This window comes from Urocampus carinirostris, chromosome 7 (assembly GCF_059441175.1).
Source record: "Urocampus carinirostris isolate Australia breed hairy pipefish chromosome 7, RoL_Ucar_1.0, whole genome shotgun sequence".
NCBI lineage: Eukaryota > Metazoa > Chordata > Actinopteri > Syngnathiformes > Syngnathidae > Urocampus > Urocampus carinirostris.
Window position 1 is genome coordinate 26108792 of NC_142355.1, and position 26418 is coordinate 26135209.

Below are 26418 nucleotides of genomic sequence, written 5' to 3' on the forward strand. Positions count from 1 at the left end.
CTCTTTTTCAGTTTTGCTGCAAGAGTCCATGTCTTGCAAGCGTAGAGGAAGAGGGAAGTGTAATAGACACTCAAAATAAAGAGGGAAGACATCAATGAATTTTGAAAACCAGGGGAGAGCTTGATTTCCGATAAGTAATTTCAACCATTTATTTTTTATCAAATCTCCTCAGTCTTTGGTTGACAACCACCAGGCTGCAGACCAGTGCCTGGCCAATGGTGGTTTATTATTGGGTGGCACACAAAGAAAAAAAAATCCTTGCTTTTTGCTTATATCATATTTGTTTGTGTACACACACATTTTATTAACCCAAAGAACAAAGTTTGTATGCAGATTATACCAAGGTTTTACGGCAGTATATCGCTGCAATTGAGAAATTGACATACAGTATCTCGCTGACCACATTTGCTTAGCCTTGGATTGCTGCAGTGAGAGCGCCGAATCCTAACCACTCGGCTCCTAAATAGTCAGTTGTTTGGGGAAAAACATTTCATTTGATCTCATCATCACACTATTTTTAGTCACGATGCCACGTTGTACAATGTCATAATGCAGAATTATGGAAAAGAGTTTAGCCAAACACTGTTGTACAACATGGTACCATGTGTAAGAAAATTGCAATGATGATATAAAATATGATGCCTTTTTTTATGTGATCCGGAATACTTAGTGGTATAGTGATTACACAGTGTAATTGGGCTTATTATTATTATAACTGTTATTACCATAAATAGTGTTATTGTTACTATTACTAATGTTATAATTGGGCCAGGCAGTGAGAATATAGTCAATCATTAAACCAGTGCATGGTACTGAGAAGGTTCCAGACCACAGTCCTAAATTACAAAATAAAGGGTGTGAAAATCAAAGAACACCCACTGGATTAGCCGGTAGTGACAATAATGTAAACATGGAATAACAAAGATGAATAGTGAGGTACATTCATAATAATCATCTGGCAATTTTCTTTGCAGATGTCCAATATTTTAGAGGTGTTTAATTCGGTGTGTTTGGTTGTTTATGGTGATTGGTTGTTTATGGTGGCTTTGTGTTTTTAAAGGAATGATTTTAAGTCTGCGGATAAATTCTGCGTGTTTTAATTGGGAGTTTTACTATTTAATTAAGTGATTGGTTGTTTTTTTTTACCTGCATAAATGGATTTCATAGGATGCCAGTTCGTTTTTTGACTAGTATACCTCACCGTTATTTGTTGTTCTGACTATTACATCATTATCATGTTGCTATTCTTTCCTTTGAACACCCTTTAGATCTTCTTTTGTAACCTGGGAGATGTAATAAAAAGAATGGCCTTTAGAACAGGTTGGAATTTCATACCTGCAGGTTTCTCTCCATGTACTCCTTGTAAGTTCAAAACTTGTTGATTCATTCTCCTTTTTAAGGGTCTACAAAACTAGTAGAGTACTAGTTTTTATTCTGAGTGTCTACTACACTAGTAAACTGTCTCCTAAAATAATAAGAGACATTACCATTATATATCCTGCAAGGAAAACAGGGGAGAGCTTAAACTTTTAATAAGAAATGTTAAAGTTATAAAAGCTAACAACATGTCACGGTTGCCCATTGCCCTTGCTTGGCCCCGCCCGTTTGGCGCAAGCTGCGGCTCGTTGCCTGATTGGCTTCCCTCCTATTTAAGCTCACTGCTCTCACTCACCCCTTGTCAGTCCATCAATGAACCTCTGCACCCGCAAGACGTGTGTTTTGACTCTGTCCGGTATCCTGCTTGTGAATCTTGTCTGGTATCGATCCCGTGTGTCTTATCCTGTCTGATATCTGGCTAGAGTCTCCAGTATCCGGTATCCTATATCGGCTCTGCACCCGCTAGTCTGTGTTTTGACTGTGTCCATTATCTTGCTTGTAAATCTTGTCCGGTATCGATCCCGTCTGTCTCATCCTGTGCGATATCCTGCACCAGTCTTCAGTATCAGGTATCGATCCTGTCTGTCTCGTCCTGTCTGATATCTGACTACAGTCTCCTGTATTCGGTATCGATTCCGTCTGTCTCGTCTTGTCTGATATCTGACTCCAGTATCTGATATCGATCCTGTCTGTCCCGTCCTGTCCGGTATAAATCCCGTCTGTCCGGCATCTGCTCGTGTATCTGGTATCGATCCTGGCTGTCCTGTCCTGTCCGGTATCGACCCCGTCTGTCCGGTATCTGCTCATGTATCTGGGATTGATCCTGTCTGTCCTGTCCTGTCCGGTATCGACCCCGTCTGTCCGGTATCTGCTCGTGTATCTGGTATCGATCTCGCCGGCCTCTGGCTTCCTGCTTTTCCACGCCGACTTCTGTCTTACTTCTTCCGCCCAGCAATCGCTGAATCACTGGCATTTGTGTTCACGCACATGACTGCCCCATTCCCGTAAAATAAAGCTTGTGGGAAAACATTACGCATCTGGGTCCTCCCCCTGTTCTGGTTCTGACATAACGTAACAGTAAAATAGTGGTAACATGATTAATTGTTATTTCATAACGGTTTCCAAAAGTTAACAAAACCGTTAGCCTTTCGTGCTAAGCATCAGTAAAAAAGTAGCTGTCAGCTGCGGAAAGGTGACAAGGGGTCCAGATATAATATTATCTGCACCAATCTTTTTTGTTTGATGAATATCTGTTAAAAAAATAAAACAGTATTCCTCAAAGACAAATCATACAACGTGTTTTGTTATTTGAATGAGATCCATTTATTTTAGGAATGGTTTTGTTTATTTTGTTTTTATTTATCATAATAAATGTTGGTCATTAGCATCCTTGACTTATATTAATCTGTATCAGTGTTGGTCTTGAAAAAAGACTGCAAAAAATGATTACCCTAAAAAATGGTGAAATATAAAGTATAGGTTAAAAATAGTAAAATGCCACTTGACCATAGCATCAAGCAGTGACTTGACAGAATTGTTTAGCTTTTTGTGCATTTAAAAAGTACCTTGTTTTAAAGAATTGCAAAGGATAACATTCATAGTAGATTGATAATTTTATCAGTTGTAATTCTCAAAATTTGGTTTTTAATTGCGCCAGGCAGTCAGAGGCAAGTTTTAACGTCCCTAGCCAGTAAAAGCAAGGCCGTTTGGAAGCAGTACGCGATGCCAAACACCCACGTGTGAGCAGACTGCAAACCGGACAAAGCTCTCCAAAAGAGGGCAATGTTTCTTAAGGTTAAAGCCAGTCAATATGGTTAACTACTTACAAAAAACAAAAATTAGCTCAGAAAATGCACTTTTCTTTTACAATCAAAAATCGCATCGAAATTGGAATACTGGTCTGAAAAATCGCAATTAGGTTATTTTCCAAAATCATGCAAACCCTAATCCATTAGTTATTTGTGACGCTTGATCGGAGAAACCAAGAATAGATCTTTATTCACTTTTAAGCAACTGAAATTCTGCGGATTTACACAAGGCATCTAAATAATGAGCACTTTTGATTATGAGTGTGTTGTCGATTAATCGTTTTATTGAAGCAGGTACTGACCGTGTCGATCTACTCTTGATTATCATGCCCGCCGTTAGGGTTGAGCGATTAGTTGTAATTCTCTGAGTGCCCCACGATTGACTAGCAACCGATCCAGAAACGTACGAGTAGGAGGTTTTCCATGAGTGCCCTTGTCTTGTGTCAGTTGTTATGCAACTTTCTGAGATCATCATTAGGAGGACAATGCCATATTATGCGAATGACCTGGACTGGAAAATAAGGCGAGGCCGAGAGAATACGCCGTGTCTCGTGAAGCCGGATCTCAAAGGGAGGCCTCCGAGCAAAAAATAGCCTAAATATCCGTCTGGCCCTAGAAAGACTCATCCGCTTTGTAACCCCTTCCTGAAGTTCTTCAGGGTTCCTTATTGGTACCAGATGATGGTCTCGACATGTTTGGACCTGGTCGGTTTACAGGAGCTCCTCGTAGTCCTCATTTTGTTTATGGGTTAAATAGCAGGACGCACTGTGGGTTATTGAGCTGACTTGAGGTGTTTGAAGCATGCTCACTTGGCCATGAAATGTGGCAGGAAACCCAGTGACCACAACAAGCACGTCAGGTTTTTTTCAACATTTAATATTTCATGTGATTTAGTGAATGATGATCATCTTCAAAGAGTTGTTCCTAACCATCCTGTCCCCAATTATCCATTCTTTTAAATTGACTCGGTTTTGTTGCACAATGCCTAGTATGGCTTATGTTACTCTGATATCCAACAACAGATGTGTGGGGGGGAGGCATTATGAACAATAATTATTTATTTGTATTAGATACTTTTGATGTCTCCTTTATAACCCACAAAAAAGGCAGATCATTTTGCTTTTCCCGCCCAGTTTGGAATGCTTATTTCTGTTTTTTATCTCATAAATATGTTCAAATACCCGGCCAAATATAATTCATAAAAGTGGGAAAAAAGGAAAAGAAATAGTTATATGAGAAAGAAAATTACCTAAAATATGGAAAATATGGTGGAGGAGGAATTTGACCAAATAATATTCCTATTTATTGTGAATTAGATACGTTTGATGTCTCCATTATAACCCACAATGAAGGCAGATAATTTTGCTGCATTTTTTTTTCCCAGTTAAGAATGTTTCCCCTCGGTTTTTATCTAAGAAACGTTTTATTATACCTGAAAAATATAATTTTATAAGTAGGAAAAAAGAAAATATATGGTTGTATAAAAAAGACAATTACCTAAAATAGGGAAAACATGATTGAGAAGGAATAATGACATAATTATTTTCCTATTTATTGTGTAAAGGATACTTTTGATGTCTCCATTCTGTATAACCCACAATTTTTTTTTTACCATTGTTATGGTATACAAAGTTTGGATTTCTTTGCCCCTGCAAAAATATGCTCACAGTTTTAGTAATTATTTTCTTATTTTTGCTGTGTACATCTGTAAGCATTATAGAAGGAAATATATTAAAATTGGCCAAAAAAATACTTAAGACTCCAAGAACACTGATCTCATTTAATAAAATAAATAGACATAATTTAAGGGCGGAGTGAGTCGATTGAGGTGTCTTAAGAAAGTTAAAAATTCCCCCCAAAAGTATGTGTTAACACTGCCCAGCTGAGTTCAAAGAGCCTTTATGCTTTATTTTTCGTTGCGTCTATGTGCTTTTATTTTACTTTGATCATCTGTGTTCCGGCCACTCAGCGCATTAGACTTGACGAAAGTAGGCAGGGTGAATGGGGGAGGAGAGTGATTTTAGGCGCGTTGTTGTTGTTTTCATTTATTTGAGGATGAAAATGGTGAAAACAAGAAAATGACTGCTTCAAATACAGTCCGAATACCAACGCAAACCCCCAAAAAGATGAAAAATTAAGAGTTTATTTGAGTGCGACAAGCAGTTTGACAGAGGCTGTAATGATGATTTCAGACAGAAGATGGACACCAGCAACTAGAATATTTTGGAAGTTACGGACAGTACCTTTAAAAAGCAAAAACATTTTGCGTAGAAAGATGTTTTTTTCCCGATTTAACTTTCATTGTCCATTTCTTAAAGCGTTAGCTTAAATTACTATCTTAACATATTCTTTAATAATACTTAAACTAAGCAAACTAAGCTCATTAAAAAATATGACCATTTTACATTGAAAAATTATTCTATTTGTAATATTTTACTGTAATCTATTCTTTTTATTTTACAATCCTTGCTCGAAAAACTTTATGATAAAAAAGTAAATACTTTAAATGAGCTTAATTATCTGCTAAATTTTACTGGAAGAATACTTTTTATTTGTGTTTTACCTAAGTCTGACAGTGTGCACAGGCAAAGTTTTCCCTTATGTGTCCAAACTGTTCTTGCGTAAAACCAACCCTAATTGGCTACATGCAAACCTCCTAGAAAGACAGACCCGGTTGTGCACAATTGCTGGGTATGCAGGCCAAGCAATTATTATTTTTTTGGATCCTGCTTTGCTCGCGGGTGACTTTGAGCCCATGCCTCCTGCTTTTGGTCAAGAGGCAGGGTATTTCCCAAACCTCAAAAGTCAAAAGGCAGATGAGCTAACCATAAGGACATCAATTAAGCCCAACAAATGAATATAGGATAGAAACTAAACGAGCACATTTGATGGAATATGTCCCGTAATTTAAGGACTGTAAGTTGCTCCGGAGTATAAGTCGCATTTTGGGGGGAAATTAATTTAATAATATCCAATACCAAAAACATAAATGTCATTTTCAAAGGCAATTAAAAATAGAAGAGAGAACAACAGGCTGAATAAGTGTACGGTATACTAACATTACATGACTGACATGCCTGGTAACGTCAGTAACAACGTAACATATTATTCAGATAACTTTACCATTAATAATATGCTCACCAAATCAGTTTCACTCCAAACCACTAAATCCAATGAAATCTTTATCCTCGGTGTCGATATTAAACAACTCCACCAACTCATGTGGTTGACGATGCGCCGCTTCCTCCTTCCACTTCTAAGTTGCTTACGTCACTCATTTTCACCTCCACTTCTCGCTAACCCCAAACTTTCTTTCTGCTGACCCGTTACCATTTTTGACTGAATAATTCACTATTTGCAGCTTGTACTCTGCAAATTGTGATTTTCTTTTCGATTCCTTTTTTGTTGAGGTCAGCTGTTTTTATAAGGTACGGGTTTTGTGCCGAAAAATGAACCCCCTGGCGCCCCACAACAGGGCAAATTTGAAATTGTCAACACAGGCTTAGAGTGCCCTCTTGTGGTTTAGTGTTAAAATAACATGTGAAACGATATACTGGTAGTAAAAAAGTAAAACTCAACTCTATGAAAATGTGTTAATAATTTTACATGTAAATTGCACCTGAAGTGTAAGTCGCATTTATAGTGAAGAAAATATCGAAAAAATTAAAGTTTTATATATAATTAGGCGTATTGTTTACCTCCTAGACTCTTAGCGCGCTAACCCTTCCCTATGTTACTTAAAGGAGAAATTAAATTGTCTCCTTTCCTCGTAGTGTTCGGTGAGCTGTGGGCGGGGCATCAAGCAACGCGAGATCGTCTGCGTTGATGGGAATCGAACCAAAATCCAAGAGGAACACTGCGGTCCCCTTGCTCGGCCCAGGACTGAGACAACCTGTCGGGCCCGAGGGTGCCCGGCATGGAAAACCAACAAGTGGAGCAAGGTATGCAAAATGGGCCAGTACATTTTTTTCCAGTAGCTTTATCCTGAAATTTTAACACAGACAACTTTCACCACTACTGCAACATTTTATTTAGCTGCTTATTGATTCGGTATATTGAATCGATGATTACTCTTGTTATTGGTACCTGTCTGAAAAAAATTAAGTGATATCATGCACCACTTATCCTCAGTGGGGTGGTTGGGGTGCCGAAGCCCATACCAGCTCACCTCGGGTAGTGGGCAGGGGACAACTTGAACTGGTTGCCAGCCGGTCGCAGGGCACACAGAGACAGACAACTCACTCGCTTATTCACACCTAGGGACAATTTAGACCGACCACTTAACCTTACAATTTACCTTTTAGAATGTGGGAAGAAACCGGAATGCCCGGAAAAGAACACGCAAGCACGGGGAAAACATGCAAACTCCTCACAGTAAGGCTGGTAGCTGGATTTGATCCCATGACATCAGAAGAGCGCCAAAAACGCGCTAACCACTCACCCGCCGTGCAGCCCCAGAAACCATTTCAATGTTCTCGCCCTGCATTCCAAAGTATAGATGAATAATGAAACATTATAATTCCAAGCTAAATTTTCCTTTTTTTTCTGGCAAATATATTCATTAATTTTAAGGATTATTTTTTTTATTTCATAAAATGCATTTGAAGCACGGCGGCGCAGTGGTTAGCGCATATGCGGCACAGTTCATGTCTTGGGAACCTCCTGCGTGGGTTCAAATCCAGCTCCAGACTTCCTGTGCGGAGTTTGTATGTTCTCCCCGTGCTTGCGTGGGTTTCCTCCGGGCACTCCGGTTTCCTCCCACATTCCAAAAACATGCATTTCAGGTTAATTGGCCGGTCCAAATTGTCCCTAGGTGTGAATGAGCGAGTGAGTTGTCTGTCCCCAGGTGCCCTGCGATTGGCTGGCAACCAGTTCAGGGTGTCCACTGCCCACTGCCCGATGATTGCTGGGATGGGCTCCAGCACCCCCGCGACCCTACTGAGGATAAGCGGTGTAGCTAATGAGATGAGATGAGATGAGAAAATGCATTTGAAAAATATTTTTAAAAAGCAAATAATGATATTTACACTTTGTCAGAAAAAATGATCAAAGTAAGAAAGAAAACAAAAATGTTTCACTCTTGCTGGCAGATCGTTTCAATTAATTTTAATGTTTTTTTATCTTAAATTTTACAAGAATATTTCAATAAATTCCTAGAGAAAAAATAAGAAAATATTAAATCACACACTGAAAATAAGCGGGAAAAATCCTTTTTCAAGACTATTTAGCTGATTTCTAATATTGATTTTAATTTGAAAAATAATTTTAAGATATTGAAGTTCTCGATGATTTATAGTGAATTTATAGATTATTTCTAGTAAAACAATACAAATAAATAATGGCAATGAGCAAAATTAAAACAGGAATATTTTACATGGAAATATTTGTTTTTTGAACTTATCTAATTGGCGCACTGTTAAACACTTCTTGTCTCTTTTATCCTTAAACAAATGCAAGCCGTTTTTTCCTGAATTCTCCTCAAAAGACAAAATCATTCCCTACTTGTATAAGAATTTCTGTATCAGCGCCTTTGACGTTCTTTCTGAATGTGCCGCGTCAAATACATCAAAAGTCAGGGAGGTAGCAGCCCGAAAAGAAATGACACGTCATGAGTTTTGTGCTAAGCACAGAGTGTGATGGCCTTAAAGCACAATACATGCAGACCTCATAGCCCACCCAGCCCCCTCCTCGCACTGGAATAACTAAAATCCCCAGAGATCCATTTCCGCCATCTCTTTTGTGGGTCTCCTCCTCTTCTTCTGGAAGCAATCAGGGTCCTCTCAGAACCGCCGGCGAGCGTGAAAATCCTTCTTCCTGTCTATGCGTGTGACACTAGTCCTCCTGCTGATCTTGCAGGCTTTTTACTGGATTTGTTTGCCTTAGGTGACAGGCTGAGTTTCATTTTTTTAGTAATGAAACGCCGCACTCCACACTGGGAGAATTGAACCCAGGACCTCTGAACTGTGAGGTAGACATGCTAACCAGTCAGTCACAGTGCCACCTCATTTTGAACCTGATCCATTAATATTATTGTTCAGTTGATAGTTTAGTAGACATTCAAAATAAGGACAGAAACATCAATCATCAATGGATTTTAAACTTGCAAGGAGAATAGTGAGGGACCCACACCTTAGTTAACAAAATTCCAACTTGTTCTAAAAACCCTCCCCTGAGTCTTTTACTTTTACTAAATAACCTAGGCTACGAAGGCAGATTTGTCCTAAATAGTGTGGGGAAAAATAGAAGTTAAGTCAAGTCATGTTTATTTGTATAGCCCTTGATAATGAGGAGTCTCAAAGGGTTTCAAAGACCACATATTATAGCAAGCCACAGACTATTATGACACCATCCCCTGATCTAAAACCTACATGAGGGCAAGGAAAAACTCAAAAACCTCAACATAAGGAAAATGAAGAAACCTTTAGAAGGGACCGGACATGAGGTCATCCCCCTTCCAGGATGACCAGGCTGCAATGGATGTTGCAAAAACAAATAATACACACATATTGTCAACATGAAATATACGCCTAGATTTAAACAGTTCTACTGAGGTTGCAAATCGAATCTCAGGGGGCAGAGCATTCCACAGCACTGAGGCCCGAATGGAACGATCTCGATAGTGTCAATGATGACAATACAGCCACATTTAGTAGTCAAATGTTTAACAGTGTGCCTTTTATAAATCGTGGGACTTGATGTGTTTACAGAAAGCAAAACACTCTGTTGCAGGCAAGGTTATTATGGTTGAAGAACACTTTGCAAAAACCTTGTTAGTTAAAAAACAAAATACAATGTTAGCTAATGATTAGCATGTTTCCATTCGTAAAATACAGTAAAAGAACAGATATAAAAAGTAGGGGAAAGGACAAAATATATATTAAAGTAAGATAAAATACCTAAAGTGTATACAATCACTCTATGCAGAAATCACAAACAGAATTCATGAACTGAAAAGTTAAAACATATCATCGCGCTTATTAGCCAATGTAAGCCATTGATTAGCATGTTTCCACATGGTATTTTTTTCTGAATCTTAGCTAATGATTAAATAATGATTTCCACATAACATTTGGTTCACCTTGAAGGGGCTGACATAATTGTCTGCCATGTTGCTGCTGTGATACTTTCAAAAACCAATAACCTTGTGAAAGGCTAGCAAAAAATGTAGAGAAAAAATGGTGGGATTTGATCACTCTCTGTAGTTTTTATTCTTCCTCGTGTTTTATACCACTTGTTTTCGGTTGCATTACTCAACACAGCTACATCTTGTGGTCAAATAATACACACTGTCCCTTTCATATATCCTACGCATGGAGCATGGATTCATTTATTATTAATGGATTTTTTTTAGGAATATAATTTTCAATGTTTTTATTTTAAAAATCTTATCATGTGTCGCAAAATTTAAACAAGATATTTGAGAACATTGGAATGGTTTCTAGGGCTGCACAGCGGCTGAGAGGTTAGCGCGTCCGCGGCACTGCCCTGGGGTCATGTAATCAAATACAGCTGCCAGCCTTCCTGTGCGGAGTTTGCATATTCTCCCCGTGCTTGTATGGGTTTTCTCCAGGCACTCTGGTTTCCTCCCACATTCCCAAAAACATGCATGATAATTGGCCGGTTCAAATTGTCCCTATGTGTGAATGAGCGAGAGAGTTGTGAGTGTCTATGTCCACTGCCCGAAGATATCTGGGATGGGCTCCAGCACCCATGTGAGGTCGCTCGTTCGCGCCTCGGCCGAGACATACCTAATTGGTATAATGGCGGCGCCCTCTGGCTGCGGCTGCATCGACTCGCTACAACGGGTCAGGTGTATCGACATTTCGTTCTGTGTACATTGTTACAAAGAATGACAATACAAAGGAAATTATTATTATTATTATTTTTATGTGACACTACTGAGGATAAGCAGTGCAAATAATGGATGGATGGTTGGATGGATGGATGGACGGTTTCTTCAGAGCTTATTTTGTGAATAAACAGATTTCGCCCAACCTCATCATCTTAGTTGAGTTTGAGGCCTCTGCTGTAGATACAGATGGATAAGAAAAATAAAATGATAAGTCTGCTCACACCTACACTACACAATACAGCGACATCTGGTGGTCAAATAACACACCCTGTTCCTTTTAGATTTTTTTTCACAGTATTACACCCACAGTTCAACTCAACCTAATCAGATGCAAGCATTTCATTCTTTTTCTTATTCTTTTGTCTACGTGTCCGTTGACGTCACCAGTGCTCGGTCTCATGTGGAGCAGGACTCCAGAGCCGAAGCGTCTACTGCAGGCTGAAAGGAAGCGGAAAGGTCAGGGAAGATCTATGCCACGCTCCGTCACGGCCTCCCGTCGTCCAGCAATGCCAGGCACAAGAATGCACGCCGTACACTTGGATGTCCGCTCCCTGGAAGGAAGTAAGTAGGGACCAGTAGACCAAACAATTGGAAGTACCGTATTCTCTGGGCTATAAATTGGCTAGAAATGTGAAAGTACGCCTTATAAACTAGTGTACCGCAAAATAAGGTTGATAAGATTGGAAAATCCATACAGTTTTATACCTGTGTGTTACTACACAAGGTGTTACAGTATACTACTGTATTTGTGCAATGATTGATCAATCGGAAAGCTGCTGACCATAATCGCAATGTATTATATGCAACGAGAATTGAACCCTGGTCCAGGGTTAGAAAGTAACAGATTAAAAAGGTGCTCTCAAATGCTAAACAGATTAATTTTTTGTTGATTGGATGGACTTTGATAATTAAATGATCTGATTGGTTGTTTCAAAAAAGTAGATAAATACGACGTTGCTACAGTTACTCAGTACTCAATTTTATCGCCAAGTACTTTTTTACTTTTACTCAGGTATGTATTTGGATGACTACTTTTACTTCTACACGAGTAATATAATTTTGAAGTATCAGTACTTTTACTTGAGTAACATTTTTGACTACTCTACCCACCTTTGATTTACACACATCTGTTGTCTTGATAGTACAGAGGGGCAATTTATCAACCACTGCCTGTTTGGCAGAACGTGTTGCAGGTAAAAGAACTTTTTCTTTTTGTCAGTATTTTATTTCTCCTTCAATGTGGCACTCATTTTGTTGAACGGCACGAGCCTACAGTTTTGCGAGATTTCTAAAATGTGTGCCTTAATGGTGTGTTCAGGGACATTTAGTCAATTTATAAATTATCTTCTTTTTGAATCTAGCAGTTATTTATATTCAAAATCCAATATTAGATCACTGTACATATTGTTATGGATTGAGCATGTTTAAATTAGCCCAGTAATTCTGAATATTTTCAAGAGGTTTGGCGTCCATAAATCTTAAACTTGATCACGAGACTGTCACGACCAGAACGGAATTATAACCCACATGCGTAACGTTCATTGAGATAAAGAGCAAAGGCAGCGCCCGCGATCCGGTGCTCGCTGGACGCGGGAAGCAAGCCGCTCTCAGAATTGGAACGTTTTTGTCAGTGGATATTCCGGAGCGGGAGATCATAGCGTCGTAGACGGAAAAACAGGTCGATGGCCGGGACAGGAGAGCAAAACACGGTCGGGATCAAAAAACGAGTCGTAAGCCGGGACGGTAGATCAAAATGTGGTCGGTGCTGATTGTCAGTGAGAGGTTTGGTTGTGAAGAAATATGCCATAATACCTACACGGCAGAGATTAGGTCAATATTTGTCTTTACTGATATTATTTTGAGGGGTCAATCCGGTCTCCCACGTGTAGCCAATATTTTTATACATTTGTCTAGTCATTGAACATTTGATCGCTTTTGTGTAGGACTTCAAGCAACTACCTAACCTAGCTTTCCTTACATTTCTTTTCAAGGTTATATTGTTCATTTATCTTGATTACGATTTCATAATTTTATTCATATTGTTTTTTTTGTCTTTTAGTAGCAGATTTGATAGTGATGTAACTCAAAAGTAATCTACAATAATCAAGTTACATGACTTCAATAGTATAGTATTTGGATTCTATTACTATTTACATTTTTTAACAGGTAACTAGTAACTATATTGGATTACGTTTTTAAAGTAATCCTCCCCACCCTCACCGAGTCACAGCGATGAGAATGCTGACTTGAGGTAAGATCAGGCCCAAATCCTTGAAAATGCTTCAATTTTAATGTTTTTAGGATTTGAAAAGTGTTTGAATTTTGGGTGAGGTGCTTTCAAATGCTTAAAATTGTTGCCACGTTCCTTGGCAGTCTGACTCGAAAGACCACACATTAAATGAAGAAAAATAAATCAAGTGTGCTCAAAAAGCAATGTCGACACGCTTGCTCTAGTGGCTCTGCTTTGCCATTGCATTTTATTCTTCCCTTGAGACTTATTATACCAGATGGCATTCATCTGTATGGCGCTGTCATGTGAAGCGTCATTGCCCCCTGTACGTCATGCCCGAGAGGACAGGTGAAAAGACTAACATGCCGGGTACTTGATAAATTGGAAAACTGGCATTAAATGTTTTGAAAAAGTGCTTACATTTGGTCATGAAAAAGGTGTACAAACCCTGCTCACTGCCGCAACCTGGGTTCAAATCCCATTGCATACAGTGATTTACAACTTTTGTCAGCGGCATATTTTGACTGATCAATCATTGCGTTATTGTATACCATAAGGATAAAGATGGTAGCTCTTACTGTAGTTTTAATTCCTTGCACCTTGTAGTTTATAGCGCCTTATATATGAAAACTAAATGTCAAAAGACTATTTTGGGGAGTGCACCTTATAATCTGGTGCGCCTTGTAGAGTGGAAAATACGGTAATCCCCACAATTGTTACACACACCTTCAAGCTTTCTTTTTAATGTATTGTTGCCATGCCAGGATGCCGACATACGTTGCCTAGAGAACCAGTCCGGTTTTTGCAATCATTCAGTCACATAAAAAACAAAAATCCTTAGGAGACTTTACCTCAACCCTACAGTAAAATGTATGCGGGCTCACTCAGCAGACAATAAATAGATAGTGATGTCCTGCTATGTTAATGACATTTAGGGACCCTAAAAAACGTGCCGCAAAATGGCAGAGGACTCTAAAAAGGAATCAGAAACACACTGAAAACTGCTACGAGCCAATATTGTTAGTTGATTAATTTGTGGATTATTTTATCAGTTGATTAGATAAACTAAAAACAAAATCCAAGATTTTTTTCAACCATAACCTTTTGCTTTTATGCCTCCAAATTATACAGGTAACACACATAAATACATTTTTTCAATAAATACTAATATTGGTATGAATATTATCCATATTTTCAATATGTAAATAATAATACAATAAAACAAATGAATAAATGAATAAATAATATATGAATAAACTAATATGTAGATTAATTAAAAAATACTGTAAAGAAGTAAATAAATGTGAAAAAAACCTAATTTAAATGGATATTATTTATATTTTGAGTTGGTACAAAATAAATCAATACCTAAATAAATGAATAAATCAATCTATTGATAAATGAACGGACAAATAAAAAAGATAATACATAAATTCATAAATGATTTAATAAATGAACAAACAAATAAGTAAACAAATGTGTGTGGTTATGACCTATATTTTGGAAAAAAACAAACATTTACTGAATTGTGTGCTTTGTTTTATTCACATCAGACAGTTTATTCATATTAATTAAACCTATAAATATTATTAAAAATAATTATTGTTCTATTATTGTTTAATGTAAAGGTTGTTTAACATTAAAAACAATAATATATTGACACATAGTCACTTTCATAAGTTGAATTTCTAAATTTTGGAGAATCTGTAAAATATCAAGACGTTTACATTTCTATTAAAAAAAATACAGATTGATTTGTTAAACGACTAGTTTTCGACTATTTGATTAATTTCTGCGACTCTATTGCAGGTAACAACAAAACTAGATCAAGATTCAAATCAGTTAATGTAAAACCAGCCCCCCAAAAAATGAACTTGCCGCCAAAATAAAAGAAAATTGTAAGGATAACCCACCCAGTGGTAGACATGTCTTGGATGTTGGATTTTGGGCTCAATTGGATCAGGTCTAATTTGAAACAAATTTTGTCTGAAAAGTATTTAACTCATCTAATACGGTCCTGATTTAACCTTCAACAAGACGTCTTTTCAACCTCTTTTTTTTCGAAGATAAATTTCTTTTTGACTAAAACTTGGCATTAACGTCTTTTTGACCAGTTTTTCTGGGTGGTAACGAAGGCCCCACCAGGACTTTGCCCTGAGCATTCAAAAGCATCAGAAAAAGCGAGGCTTTCCATCACTTCTCATTTACAGCCACATAAACGCTCCTCTAAATCATCAGTGGTGCTGAGGGAAATCAGCTGATCTGTTTTTATAGTCGCACATGTCGGGTCCTTAAGCGGCCCCAGCTGTTTGGGCCTGGAAACGGGCCCCAAGGCCAACAGCGCCCCCATCGGGCTGCTAAGTTCTGACGTTGTCCTGTTTTGGACTACAGTGTAACGCGACCTGTGGGGACGGTGTGAGGAACAGGGAGGTGAGCTGTGTTGGCCCGCATATGACGCCAGCTCCGGACGATTACTGCGAGCCATCAACCCGCCCGCTGTCCCGGCAGCCATGCAAGGGGGCGCTGTGCCGCTATTTGTGGACCGCTGGGCAGTGGTCGCAGGTAAGAACTTTAAACCAGAAGATGCAATGTCTACCTGAGCATGGAATCGATTTTTGAATCGGTTTCACCCTGCACCAGTGTTCCGCTAGCTGTGGCGTCGGCTACCAGCAGCGCCGGGTGTCTTGCACTAGGACAGCTTCCTCTCAGGCTTTGCACTCCTACGCCGCCCGTCCGGACGCCGCCCAAACCGAATGCTCGGAGCCTCGCCTCCCTGGTACCAGGCCGTGTCTCCTTAAGGACTGCCCGCAAGCTTCCTATTGGAAGGTCGGGCCGTGGAGCAAGGTAAGCATGAGAAAAATGTTGACTTTTGCACCTTGTTGCATTTTAAGGACTGAAATAATTAGTTTTAAACATCCTTTTTTCTTCCTTGTTTTGTCGCCTCTTGCTTCTTAACTTTTTAACGTTCTACAACTTTTAGCAAAAAGTATGGAATCACCAAACTTTGGCAAGCCTTCACTCAGACATTGCATTATGTAGAAAAAACTCAGATCACAAACATGAAACAATTAGTTCATTCTAAAGTGCGAAATATTGGCCTTCAGAAACACACAAAAAAAGAAAACATTGCAATGGTCGGTAAATGTTACTTTTATAGAGCAAGTGCAGAGAAACAAATGTGGAATCACTCTATTCTGAGGAAAAAAATATGGAATCAGTGCATTTTGAGTAGATAATAAGGACACACCCAGTCAATTTGCTTTTCTTAATTGGGAACTTGGCTTGGATTAAGTCTGCTTGTCAGTGAGAAGTTAAAAACAGTGCAGTTATCACACCTTGGTTGACTCCTGGACTAAGTGGATTGGCAAGAATCATGGCTCCAACAAGAGAGATTTCCCTTGAGACAAAAGTCAAGATTAAACTTCTTTAAGAATGTGACTCTACTCGTATGGTTGCCAAAGATGAAATTAAATGAAAATGATCTGCATTTATATAGCTAAGATGTGGGCTGTTCACAGTCAGCTGTATCAAAGACAGGTGTTTCAAATCAAGCCTTCTGGTAGGCCAAGGAAGACACATAGGCTTCAAGACAAGCAACAAAAGGCCCTATGTCTTGATAACAGAAACAAGACAAATGAAGAGGAAATGGGAGGAGGTTAGAGTCAATGTATGTGACAGAACTGTGCAAAATGGCCTAAAGGAAATTGAATTTTCATATGGGAAAGCTAAAAGGAAACAATCGTTTATGCTTTGACTCATCAAGTTCATGCCTCAGAGACTGCAAGCTGTCATAAAAGCCAAAGGTAGTGCAACTAAATACTAGCGATATGTTTTGATTGTCATTTATTTGTCTGATTTTCATGAGTCCATATTTTTTTCCTCAGAATGGAGTGATTCCATATTTCCCTGTACTTGCTCTATAAAAGTAACATTTACTGACAATTTCAATCTTTTTTCTTAATTTAGTGTTCCTGAATACCAACATGTTGAACTTTGGAATGAACTTACGATTGTTTCATGCTAGTGATCTGAGATTTTTCTATGGAATAAAATATTGGAGTGAGTACTTGTCCAAGACTGAAACTCTTTGCTTGGGGTTGTATGTACGTTATGCCTACCCTCCTCTTTTTTTAATAGCATTGTAAAATATCAAATGATAATTAGATAAACATATCATGATTGAGTTCTACAACTCTGTGCTGCGGCATACTAACAAATGTTCGCCGATTGTTTGGACGGCAGTGCTCCCAAACGTGCGGTGCGGGAGTGATGGAGCGCATCGTGGAGTGCGTGACCTCCAAAGGAACCGCGTCCAAGCACTGCCGTGCCTCCCCAAGACCCGAGACTCAAGCTGCGTGTCAACTGCAGGAATGTAAGTCGAAAAATCACCCACCCACCACCCTTCCTTGCAGTAATGATATCAAATTGACTGTGTTGTGTACGTTGGCCAACACCGTATCTGATTGTGTTTATAGAAACCCGCTCGCTTTTGACACATTAGCCAGAATGTCGATTCAGGCTCGTGCAAACGCTCCGTGGGTCTTATCGGCCATGTTTAGGCTAATGCCTTACAACGGAATTACTTTACTCAGTATTGAGTACTGTAATGTGTTTGAAATAACATTTAACTCAACTGTCGTTACAACATGGTGCGATACTCCCCTACTTAAAAACACGACAAATTATGGTGTCTTCTGTGCTTTGATCTTCCCTCACAAAGTAACCTGTTACCCAACACTAACAATCACAAACCTGTCAACCTCCACGGCTCCATGCCCTTACAAACTGTCGTATTTTCCCATACAAAATGCAAAATGTAAGCGCTTTTCAGTCCTTGAAAACGCAAATGAGAGTTAAACAGTAGTTGCGGTACTTCCCTCAAATTACTGACACCCAAAGTAACGTGTAATTCTGAAAGTACTCACATTGGAGCCAACTCCTTAAAACGGCTTAAAAAAGACCAAAATTCAGCACTCTTTTATCATTAATTCAGTGGAATTGGCTTCAGAGTAACACGCTACCTTTGGGTGTCAGTAATTTGAAGGACGTACCGGAACTATTGTTTAACTCTTATGCTGTTTTAGGAATTTGCGCCGCTAACCCTTGTTAGTGGGTCAATTTTGACCAGAGGTCTAACTTAGTCATGACCACCAAAACGAGTGCTTGTAATCCTTGAAAAAGGTTGAATTTCAATTTTGCGTTTTCAAGGGTTGAAAAGTGCTTACATTTTGGATAAAGTGATTGTAAATGCTTGACATGATTGCCATATTTCTGAACAAATCTGCTTGAAAATGACGCCTGACATTAGTCTCTGGTGATTTTGCTTTGCCCTTGTGACTAACTGCAGCTGGCATTAGTCTGTACTCCATTATATTATTAAGTGTCATATCCGCCTATGTGTCGCACCCAAAAGGACAGGTGAATGCTTCACCTAAACAGGACACTTTAAAATGTGTATTTTTGGAAGGATTACGTATCGACTATGTACATTTATTATGGGCCATGCAAAAAATTAAGGTAGCGTTTTCCAAAGGTTAATTGTAATGGAAGGAACTTCCTGCAACTGAAAATGGAAGCTGCATATTATTGTGATTTTTACCTAAAACCATTATGGAGAGAGATTTGTCTAAAAAATAAATACGATTTTTAGATCTTGAGTAAATCAAATATATGTCTAGATAAATGTACAGGTAAGATTAAAGATTGCATATGTAAATCACAGATACAGGAAATTCGTACAAAGTTGTCAAGACCAGGACAGGAGAAGGACCCAGATGCGTAACGTTTACTCACAAGTTTATTGAGAAATAGAGGAAAACAAACGCCAGTGATCCGCTGCTCGCTGGACAAGGGAAGTAAGCGTGATCGGAATACGGAAGTGGATCTCCCGGAGCAGGAGATCGTAGTGTGGTCAAACGTGCAAAACGTGTCAATAGCCGGAGCGGGGGATCAGAGCATGGTCGGTGGTCCAAAACAGGTCGTTAGCCGGAGCGGGAGATCAGAGCGAGGTCGGCGGTCAAAAACAGGCCGGAGCGGGAGATCAGAGCGTGATCGGTGGTCAAAAACGGGTCATAGCCGGAGCGGAAGATCAGAGCGTGGTCAGAAGGACAAAACGGGTGATAGCCAGAGACAAATGGAAATCAGTTACAGACGAGTGGTATCCCGATGAAAAACGGGACTGACGAGAGCCAGAATCAAAGTGATTGCCTTGCGTATGCAGAGGTTCGCTGACGGATTGACAGGGCGAGACTGGCGTACTGGGTATAAATAGGAGGGGAATTAATCAGGCAACAAGCTACAGCTGGCGCCAAACGAGCGGGCACAGGTAAGGGCAATGAGTAATCATGACACATAAAAGGTGAACAAATCTGGGGTGGCAGTAGGTAAAGCGCTCGTCGTCTTGGGATCAAGATGTCTCAGGTTCGATTCCCGGCTCTCTCCGTGTTATATGTCGAAGTGTGGCAAGACACTGAATGCCCCCGATGAACAGGTAGTTGCCTTTCTTAGATGCTGCTGCTATCGGTTAGTTAATGTGTATAAAAGGGAAAGTGCTTTTGGTGGTCTGTCTTCAGTGACTTGAAAAACGCTATATAAATGCAGACCATTTACATGGAAAGAACTATCACTCAATATAGTTAATACAACACCCTAACAAAAATTATATATATGCATAACCATCTATCCATATTGTAATTTGATTTTATGGTCCCTGAGACACATCTTTTATTATTATTTTTATTAACCTTCAACGAGTCACTGGAGACCCTTAAACCACATTAAGGTTAAATGAAGTAACTAGTAACTGTAACTAAATCCTTTTTTTCTATAACACGGTTAACGGTTCCTTCACCCTGAACTTTTTGCCAATCGGCAGCCGGCCAGTTTTTGCGCGTTCGCCCGTCCGGCCTCTGCCAAGCTAGTCCGCGGCCGGATTAAAACGATATGCTCGGATCGGAGCCAGTACGGCGCTCAAGAATTAACGCTAATCAGCGCGGGATGGCCGCCGAGGGACTCGTGTCGACACACATGGTGAAACGTTTAAAATAGCAACTCGCCATTTAAGGAAACATACATTCATCATGTTGCTGTTTTTATTCCATCATTAAAGGTTTTATTTATATGACTGGCAACCTCTTCTGACATAGACCAAATAGTTTATTGAAGGGGCCTGTTCTCAAGCCAGTGCAATAGCAGTGCAATCACTGAAAATGTAACTGTACTGTATTCTTCTTGCGTGTATGTATGTATGTATGTATCTATGTATGTATGTGTATATTTGTATGTATGAATGTGTACATGTGTATATATATATATATATATGTATATATATATATATATATATATATATATATATATATATATATATATATGTATGTATATGTATGTATGTGTATACAGTAATCCCTCGGTTATCGCGGTTAATGGTGACCAAAACCACCCGCGAAAAGAGCAAATCCGCGAAGTAGCGGCGCCCCCTCAAAAATGCTTAAAAAAAAATATATATATATAGCTATACTCAAGCATTTTTTATATATATATTTTTTTTTTTATTTAATTTTATTATTATTATTTTTTAGACTTGTGAAGCTCTGAACCTGCGAACGTGGAACCACGAAGTAGGGACGCCCCTTAAAAAATGCCTAAAAATGTTTTTTTTTTTTTTTTTTTTTTTTTTTTTTTAACTTTTTATTTCTCACACCAATTTTGACAGAGGTTTGATTCCTCCATCATACATCAACACAAAATATATACACTTGACACACTCATAAATAACAGAAGAAACAACAAAGAAAAAAAATACTATTAATAGAAAGGAAGAATAAATGTTCATACAATACATCCATACAAAAAGAAACATCTATATATATATATATATATATATATATATATACACATATATATACACAAATATATATATATATATATATAAAATAATAAATCAAAATATACACCCAAAAAAAAAAAAAAAAAAAAAAAAAAAAAACACATAATAAATAGGGGGAGGTGTTTAGACATCAAGTAAAATTTGTGTGATAGGCTTCCATCTTTTCTCAAATTGGTCAAGTTTCAGTTGAAGTTTTGCAGTGATTTTTTCCATAATGTACATTTGCTTTAATTTGTCTCTCCATTGTTTTATGTCAGGAGGTTGTGGTTTCAGCCAGGACACTGTGATCATTTTCTTTGCTACCAGAAGCATTACCCTTAGTATATATTTCTGTTGACCAGATAGTAATTCTCCTGGCAAAATTCCTATTACGTAAACCTTTGGGTCCAACCGCAACTCCCAGCCCGTGATTAATTTTATTTCTCTCTGGATACTTCTCCAAAAATTTAATATTACAGGGCAATTCCAGAAAATATGCGTAAAGTCACCGACCCCCCCACAGTTACGCCAGCATAGATTTGAGGTATTTTTATATTTTGAAGTGATAGAGGGTGTATAGAAGAATCGCATTTTTACTTTCCATTCAAACTCCCTCCATGTCGGGCTGTTGGTTATTTTGTGTCCCTCTTTCAATGTTTTTTCCCATTCGTTGTCTTTTATCGCTACATTAGTTTTTTTGTTCCCATTTTTCCTTAACTGCCATGTCCTCATTACTGAGATCCATTCTCAGGGCTTTATATAGTTTTGATATAACCCCCTTTATTGATTGTCCTTTTGTATACGATATTAATAATTCCTCTACCTTAGTTGGCTCCTTACATATTTTCCCCCATTCCTCGTGTTTCTGGAGGTAATGCCTTAGTTGCAAATATTTGTAAAAATCATTTCTGGGTAGGTCAAACTCTTGTTGGAGTTGTTCGAATGATTTCATTGCCTGTGCTTCCAATACTTGGGTAATCAACATCAGTCCTTTTTGGGCCCATTTTTGAAACCCTACCTCCATACCCCCAGGTTTAAAGTCTGGATTTTTCGCTATTTTGGTAGCCCTATTCACAGATCTTGATATTTTTAATTTTTTTTGTATTGTTGACCAAGTTTTAATAGTTCCCTTAATCCATTCATTCTGGATTTTTAATTTCTTCCACCTCGTGACTGATATGTATGGTAACGATTCCACCAGCATATTTGGACAAGATCGTTGCTCCATGTCCACCCATATCGCATCTTTGTCTGTAGTAATCCACAAGATGAGTGCTTTAATTTGAGCTGCCCAATAGTAATATTTAATATTGGGTAGGTCTAGGCCCCCCTTTTCTTTAGGAGCTAACAGGGTTTTGTATTTTATTCTAGGTTTCTTGTTTTGCCAAAGGAATTTTGCTATTAACTTATTTAACATTTTAAATGTGGATGCCGGGATCAGAATTGGAAGGGATTGAAACAGAAATAATAGTCTTGGTAATATGTTCATTCTGATTGTTTCTATCCTGCCGATAAGACTTAAGGGCAAAATTTCCCATTTTTCCAAATCTTTCCTTATTTCTTTTATCAACATTCCATAATTTGCATCAAACAGCTGTGTGGAATGTGGTGTAATGGTCACCCCCAAATATTTAAACCCTTTATTTGTCCATTTAAAATCAAACCTTTCAATCACATCTGTTGGACATTTTCCTGATATCATCATTGCTATTGATTTGCTCTCATTATTTGAATACCCAGCTACTTCTCCATATATTTTAAGGCTCTCCAACAGTGGTGGTATTGATAACGAAGGTTCCTTCAGCATTACCAACAGGTCGTCTGCAAACAATGATATTTTATGTTCTGTTCCTCCTTCATCCAATATCCCCCTTATTTGCTCATTTTGTCTAATTGATTCTGCGAGTGGTTCTATGCTTATTGCAAACAAGAGTGGGCTTAAGCAATCCCCTTGCCGGACTCCTCTTTTGATTTCAAAGAAATCTGAACAGTGACCATTTACTCTAAGACGAGATTTCGGATTTTTATAGATAATTTTCACCCATTCAACAAATATTGGAGGGAAGCCAAAAGCTATAAGTGATTGATGTAAGAAGCTCCATTTCACCCTATCGAAAGCTTTTTGTGCATCCAAGCTCAGTAACATCGAGGGTTGGGTCTTAGATTTTGTGCTCGTAATTATGTTTAGTATCCTCCTAATATTGTTTGCACCCTGCCTTCCCGGAATAAACCCTGTTTGATCATTTCTAATTAATTTCGCTATAAATTTCTGCATTCTTTTTGCCAGTATGCTTGTAAGAATTTTTAGATCATTACAAAGTAAACTAACTGGTCTATAGCTTTCACACAATATTGGGTCTTTTCCTTCTTTGTGCAGGACTGTTATGATGGCTTCCGACCATGATTTGGGGGGATCTCCTTTTGTTAGAGCATAGTTAAATACTTTCTGCAGTACTGGTGTTAGAAGAATAGAATATACCTTTATTGTCATTGTTACAAAATGGGTTAACATATTGTGACAACGAAATTGGGCATGACACTCCAGTTTTACACATTCACAATGAGGTATGAGCCAAGAAGATAAAGGAACGGAGAAGATAAGGTTATAAAACAAGGGGGATAAGGCTATAGTTATAATTTACATGGTATTTACACAAGAAATGTCGGCATGTGGGATGTTACATACAGTGTTGTCGTGATACCGTTGGTATCGTAAGGGTTGTGCAATATTGCATTTGGTGCAAAGTCATCATAGTGCAAAAAATAGTCAGCATATGCATTGGTGCAAACATAGACAACATAGTGCAGAAAAAAGGAAATGGTCAGACATTGTGCAAGGTGAGCAGTAAACGTAGTGCAGTCGACATGTGCAAGAACATAGACATTAGTACCATTATATTCGTATGAGGTAGTGTTGGCACAAGTTTTCAGGTTTTTGTGCTGTGTCTGTTTTGAGCAGTGAACAAACATAGTGCAGACAGCATGTACGTGAGTACCATTTTACATTCGTGTGAGGTAGTTTTTTGCAACAGTTTTCAGTTTTTTTGTGCGGTGTCTGTTTAGGGTGGTAATGGCTGTGGGGAAGAAGCTGTCTCTGAGTCTGTTTGTTTTTGCTTTGTGTGACCTGTAGCGCTTGCCGGAAGGCAGCAGGTCGAAGAGGTGGTGGCCGGGGTGAGAAAAGTCCATGATGATGTTTTCTGCTCTGCTGAGGTAGCGAGAGCAGGCAATGTCCTCCAGACTGGGCAGAGAGCAGCCGACGATTCTCTGGGCTGTTTTGATGATCCTCTGGAGCTTTTTCCTGTCTGCTGCTGTGCACCCAGCATACCACACCGTGATGCAGTATGTTAGGATGCTCTCCACTGTGGCTTTGTAGAAGGACACCTGCAACTGCTGTTTTAGGTTATTTTTCCTGAGCAATCTCAGGAAGTGCAGTCGCTGCTGGGCCTTCCCTACCACCGCTCTGGTGTTTGCAGACCAGGAGAGGTCGTCGGATATGTGCACACCCAGAAATTTGAAAGAGTGGACTCTCTCTACACAGTCTCCTTTTATGGTGAGTGGTGCTGGATTCCTGCCATTCCTTCTGAAATCCAGAATCAGTTCTTTTGTTTTTGTGGTGTTCAATATGAGGTGGTTTTCCGAACACCACGTTGAAAGTGACTCCACCTCATCCCTGTATGCCGCCTCGTCCCCTTCAGAGATGAGGCCGATCAAGGTGGTATCGTCAGCGAACTTAATTATAGTGTTTGTGGGGTGGGTCGGTGAGCAGTCGGAGCTGTAGAGGGTGAAAAGCAGGGGGCTCAGTGCACAACCTTGGGGGGAGCCAGTGTTCAGTGTTAGGGTGGGAGAGACGTGGGTACCGAGTTTCACCGACTGTGGGCGGTTGGAGAGGAAGTCCATTATCCAGTGGCAGATGGAGGGAGAGAGTCCTAGGTGTGCAAGTTTCTCCACCAGGATCTCCGGGATAATGGTGTTGAAGGCTGAGCTGAAGTCCAGAAAGAGCATTCTGACGTAGCTCCCCCGGTGGTCCAGGTGTTTCAGCACGGTGTGAAGTGCTGTGTTTATGGCGTCGTCAGTGGAGCGGTTTGCCCTGTAGGCAAACTGGTGGGGGTCCAGTGTGAGTGGCAGGGAGTTTTTGATGTGCCGGGACACTAACCTCTCGAAGCACTTCATGACCACAGGCGTAAGAGCTACAGGCCTGTAGTCGTTGAGGCTTTCCACTGCTGACTTTTTGGGGATGGGAATGATGGTGGAGGTTTTGAGGCAAGGTGGGACGGTCGCCTGTGACAGGGACCGGTTGAAGATGGTGGTGAAGACCCCAGCCAGCGGATTGGAACAGTCCCTGAGTACCCTCCCTGGTACTCCATCCGGGCCAGTTGCCTTCCTGGGGTTTATGGTATTCAGCGCACGCCTAACTTCGTGCTCCTGAAATGTGAGAGAGTTGCTGCTGGTTGTTGGTAGGTGTGATGTGGCTGTTTGTGGCCTACCAGCTTCAAAGCGAGCGAAGAACTGATTAAGGTCCTCAGCTAGTGAAGCCTCAGCCTCAACAGCTGCCAGGTTGTGGCCTCTGAAGTTGGTGATGTGTTGGAGGCCCTGCCACATCCTCCTCGGGTCATTTCCAGCGAAGAGGTGCTCGATCCTCCTTGTGTAGGCTGCTTTTGCTTCCTTGATGCCTCTCTTCAGGTCAGCCCTGGCCATCCCGTAAAGAGCCTTGTCTCCAGACCTGAAGGCGGTGTTGCGGTGTTTGAGGAGGGTGCGCACCTCGCTGGACATCCAGGGTTTTTGATTTGGGTAGTTTTTGATTTTTTTATATACTGTGACTTCATCCGTGCAGTAACGGATGTAGGATAAAACCGTGTCAGTGAATTTCTGGAGGTCATGGTGTTCAAATACCTCCCAGCAAGTTTGATCAAAACAGTCCTGCAGCTTGGAGAGGGCTCCCTCAGGCCACGTTTGTATTGTCCTCGTTACAGGTTTTGTTTTCCTTCGGATGGGGGTGTATGAGGGGGTAAGGGATAGGCATAGGTGATCCGAATTTACTAGGTGGGGGAGGGGGGAAGCTTTGTATGCGTTTCTGAGGTTGCTGTAAACGCGGTCCAAAGTTTTTTCACCCCTTGTTGCACAGTTCACATATTGATGGAATTTTGGAAGAACAGTCCTTAAACATGCCTTATTAAAGTCGCCAGCGATAATGAAAGCTCCGTCGGGGTGTGCAAGCTGTTGGATGTTTATAGCGGCGAGTAGAAGGTTTAGCGCTGTGCTAGCGTTAGCATCCGGAGGAATGTAAACA

The 26418-nt window shown here is 39.7% G+C and overlaps 1 protein-coding gene across 1 annotated transcript in view; it reads left to right on the plus strand.

Annotated features, from left to right (window-relative positions):
- LOC148362805 (A disintegrin and metalloproteinase with thrombospondin motifs 20) overlaps window positions 1-26418 on the plus strand; it is a 164641-nt gene that overhangs the window by 125428 nt on the left and 12795 nt on the right. Inside the window, exons 29-33 of the mRNA XM_088340373.1 lie at window positions 6959-7126; window positions 11425-11598; window positions 15659-15829; window positions 15908-16111; window positions 17510-17639. Coding sequence (XP_088196499.1) covers window positions 6959-7126; window positions 11425-11598; window positions 15659-15829; window positions 15908-16111; window positions 17510-17639 — 847 coding nt within the window. The remainder of the gene's footprint in view (window positions 1-6958; window positions 7127-11424; window positions 11599-15658; window positions 15830-15907; window positions 16112-17509; window positions 17640-26418) is intronic.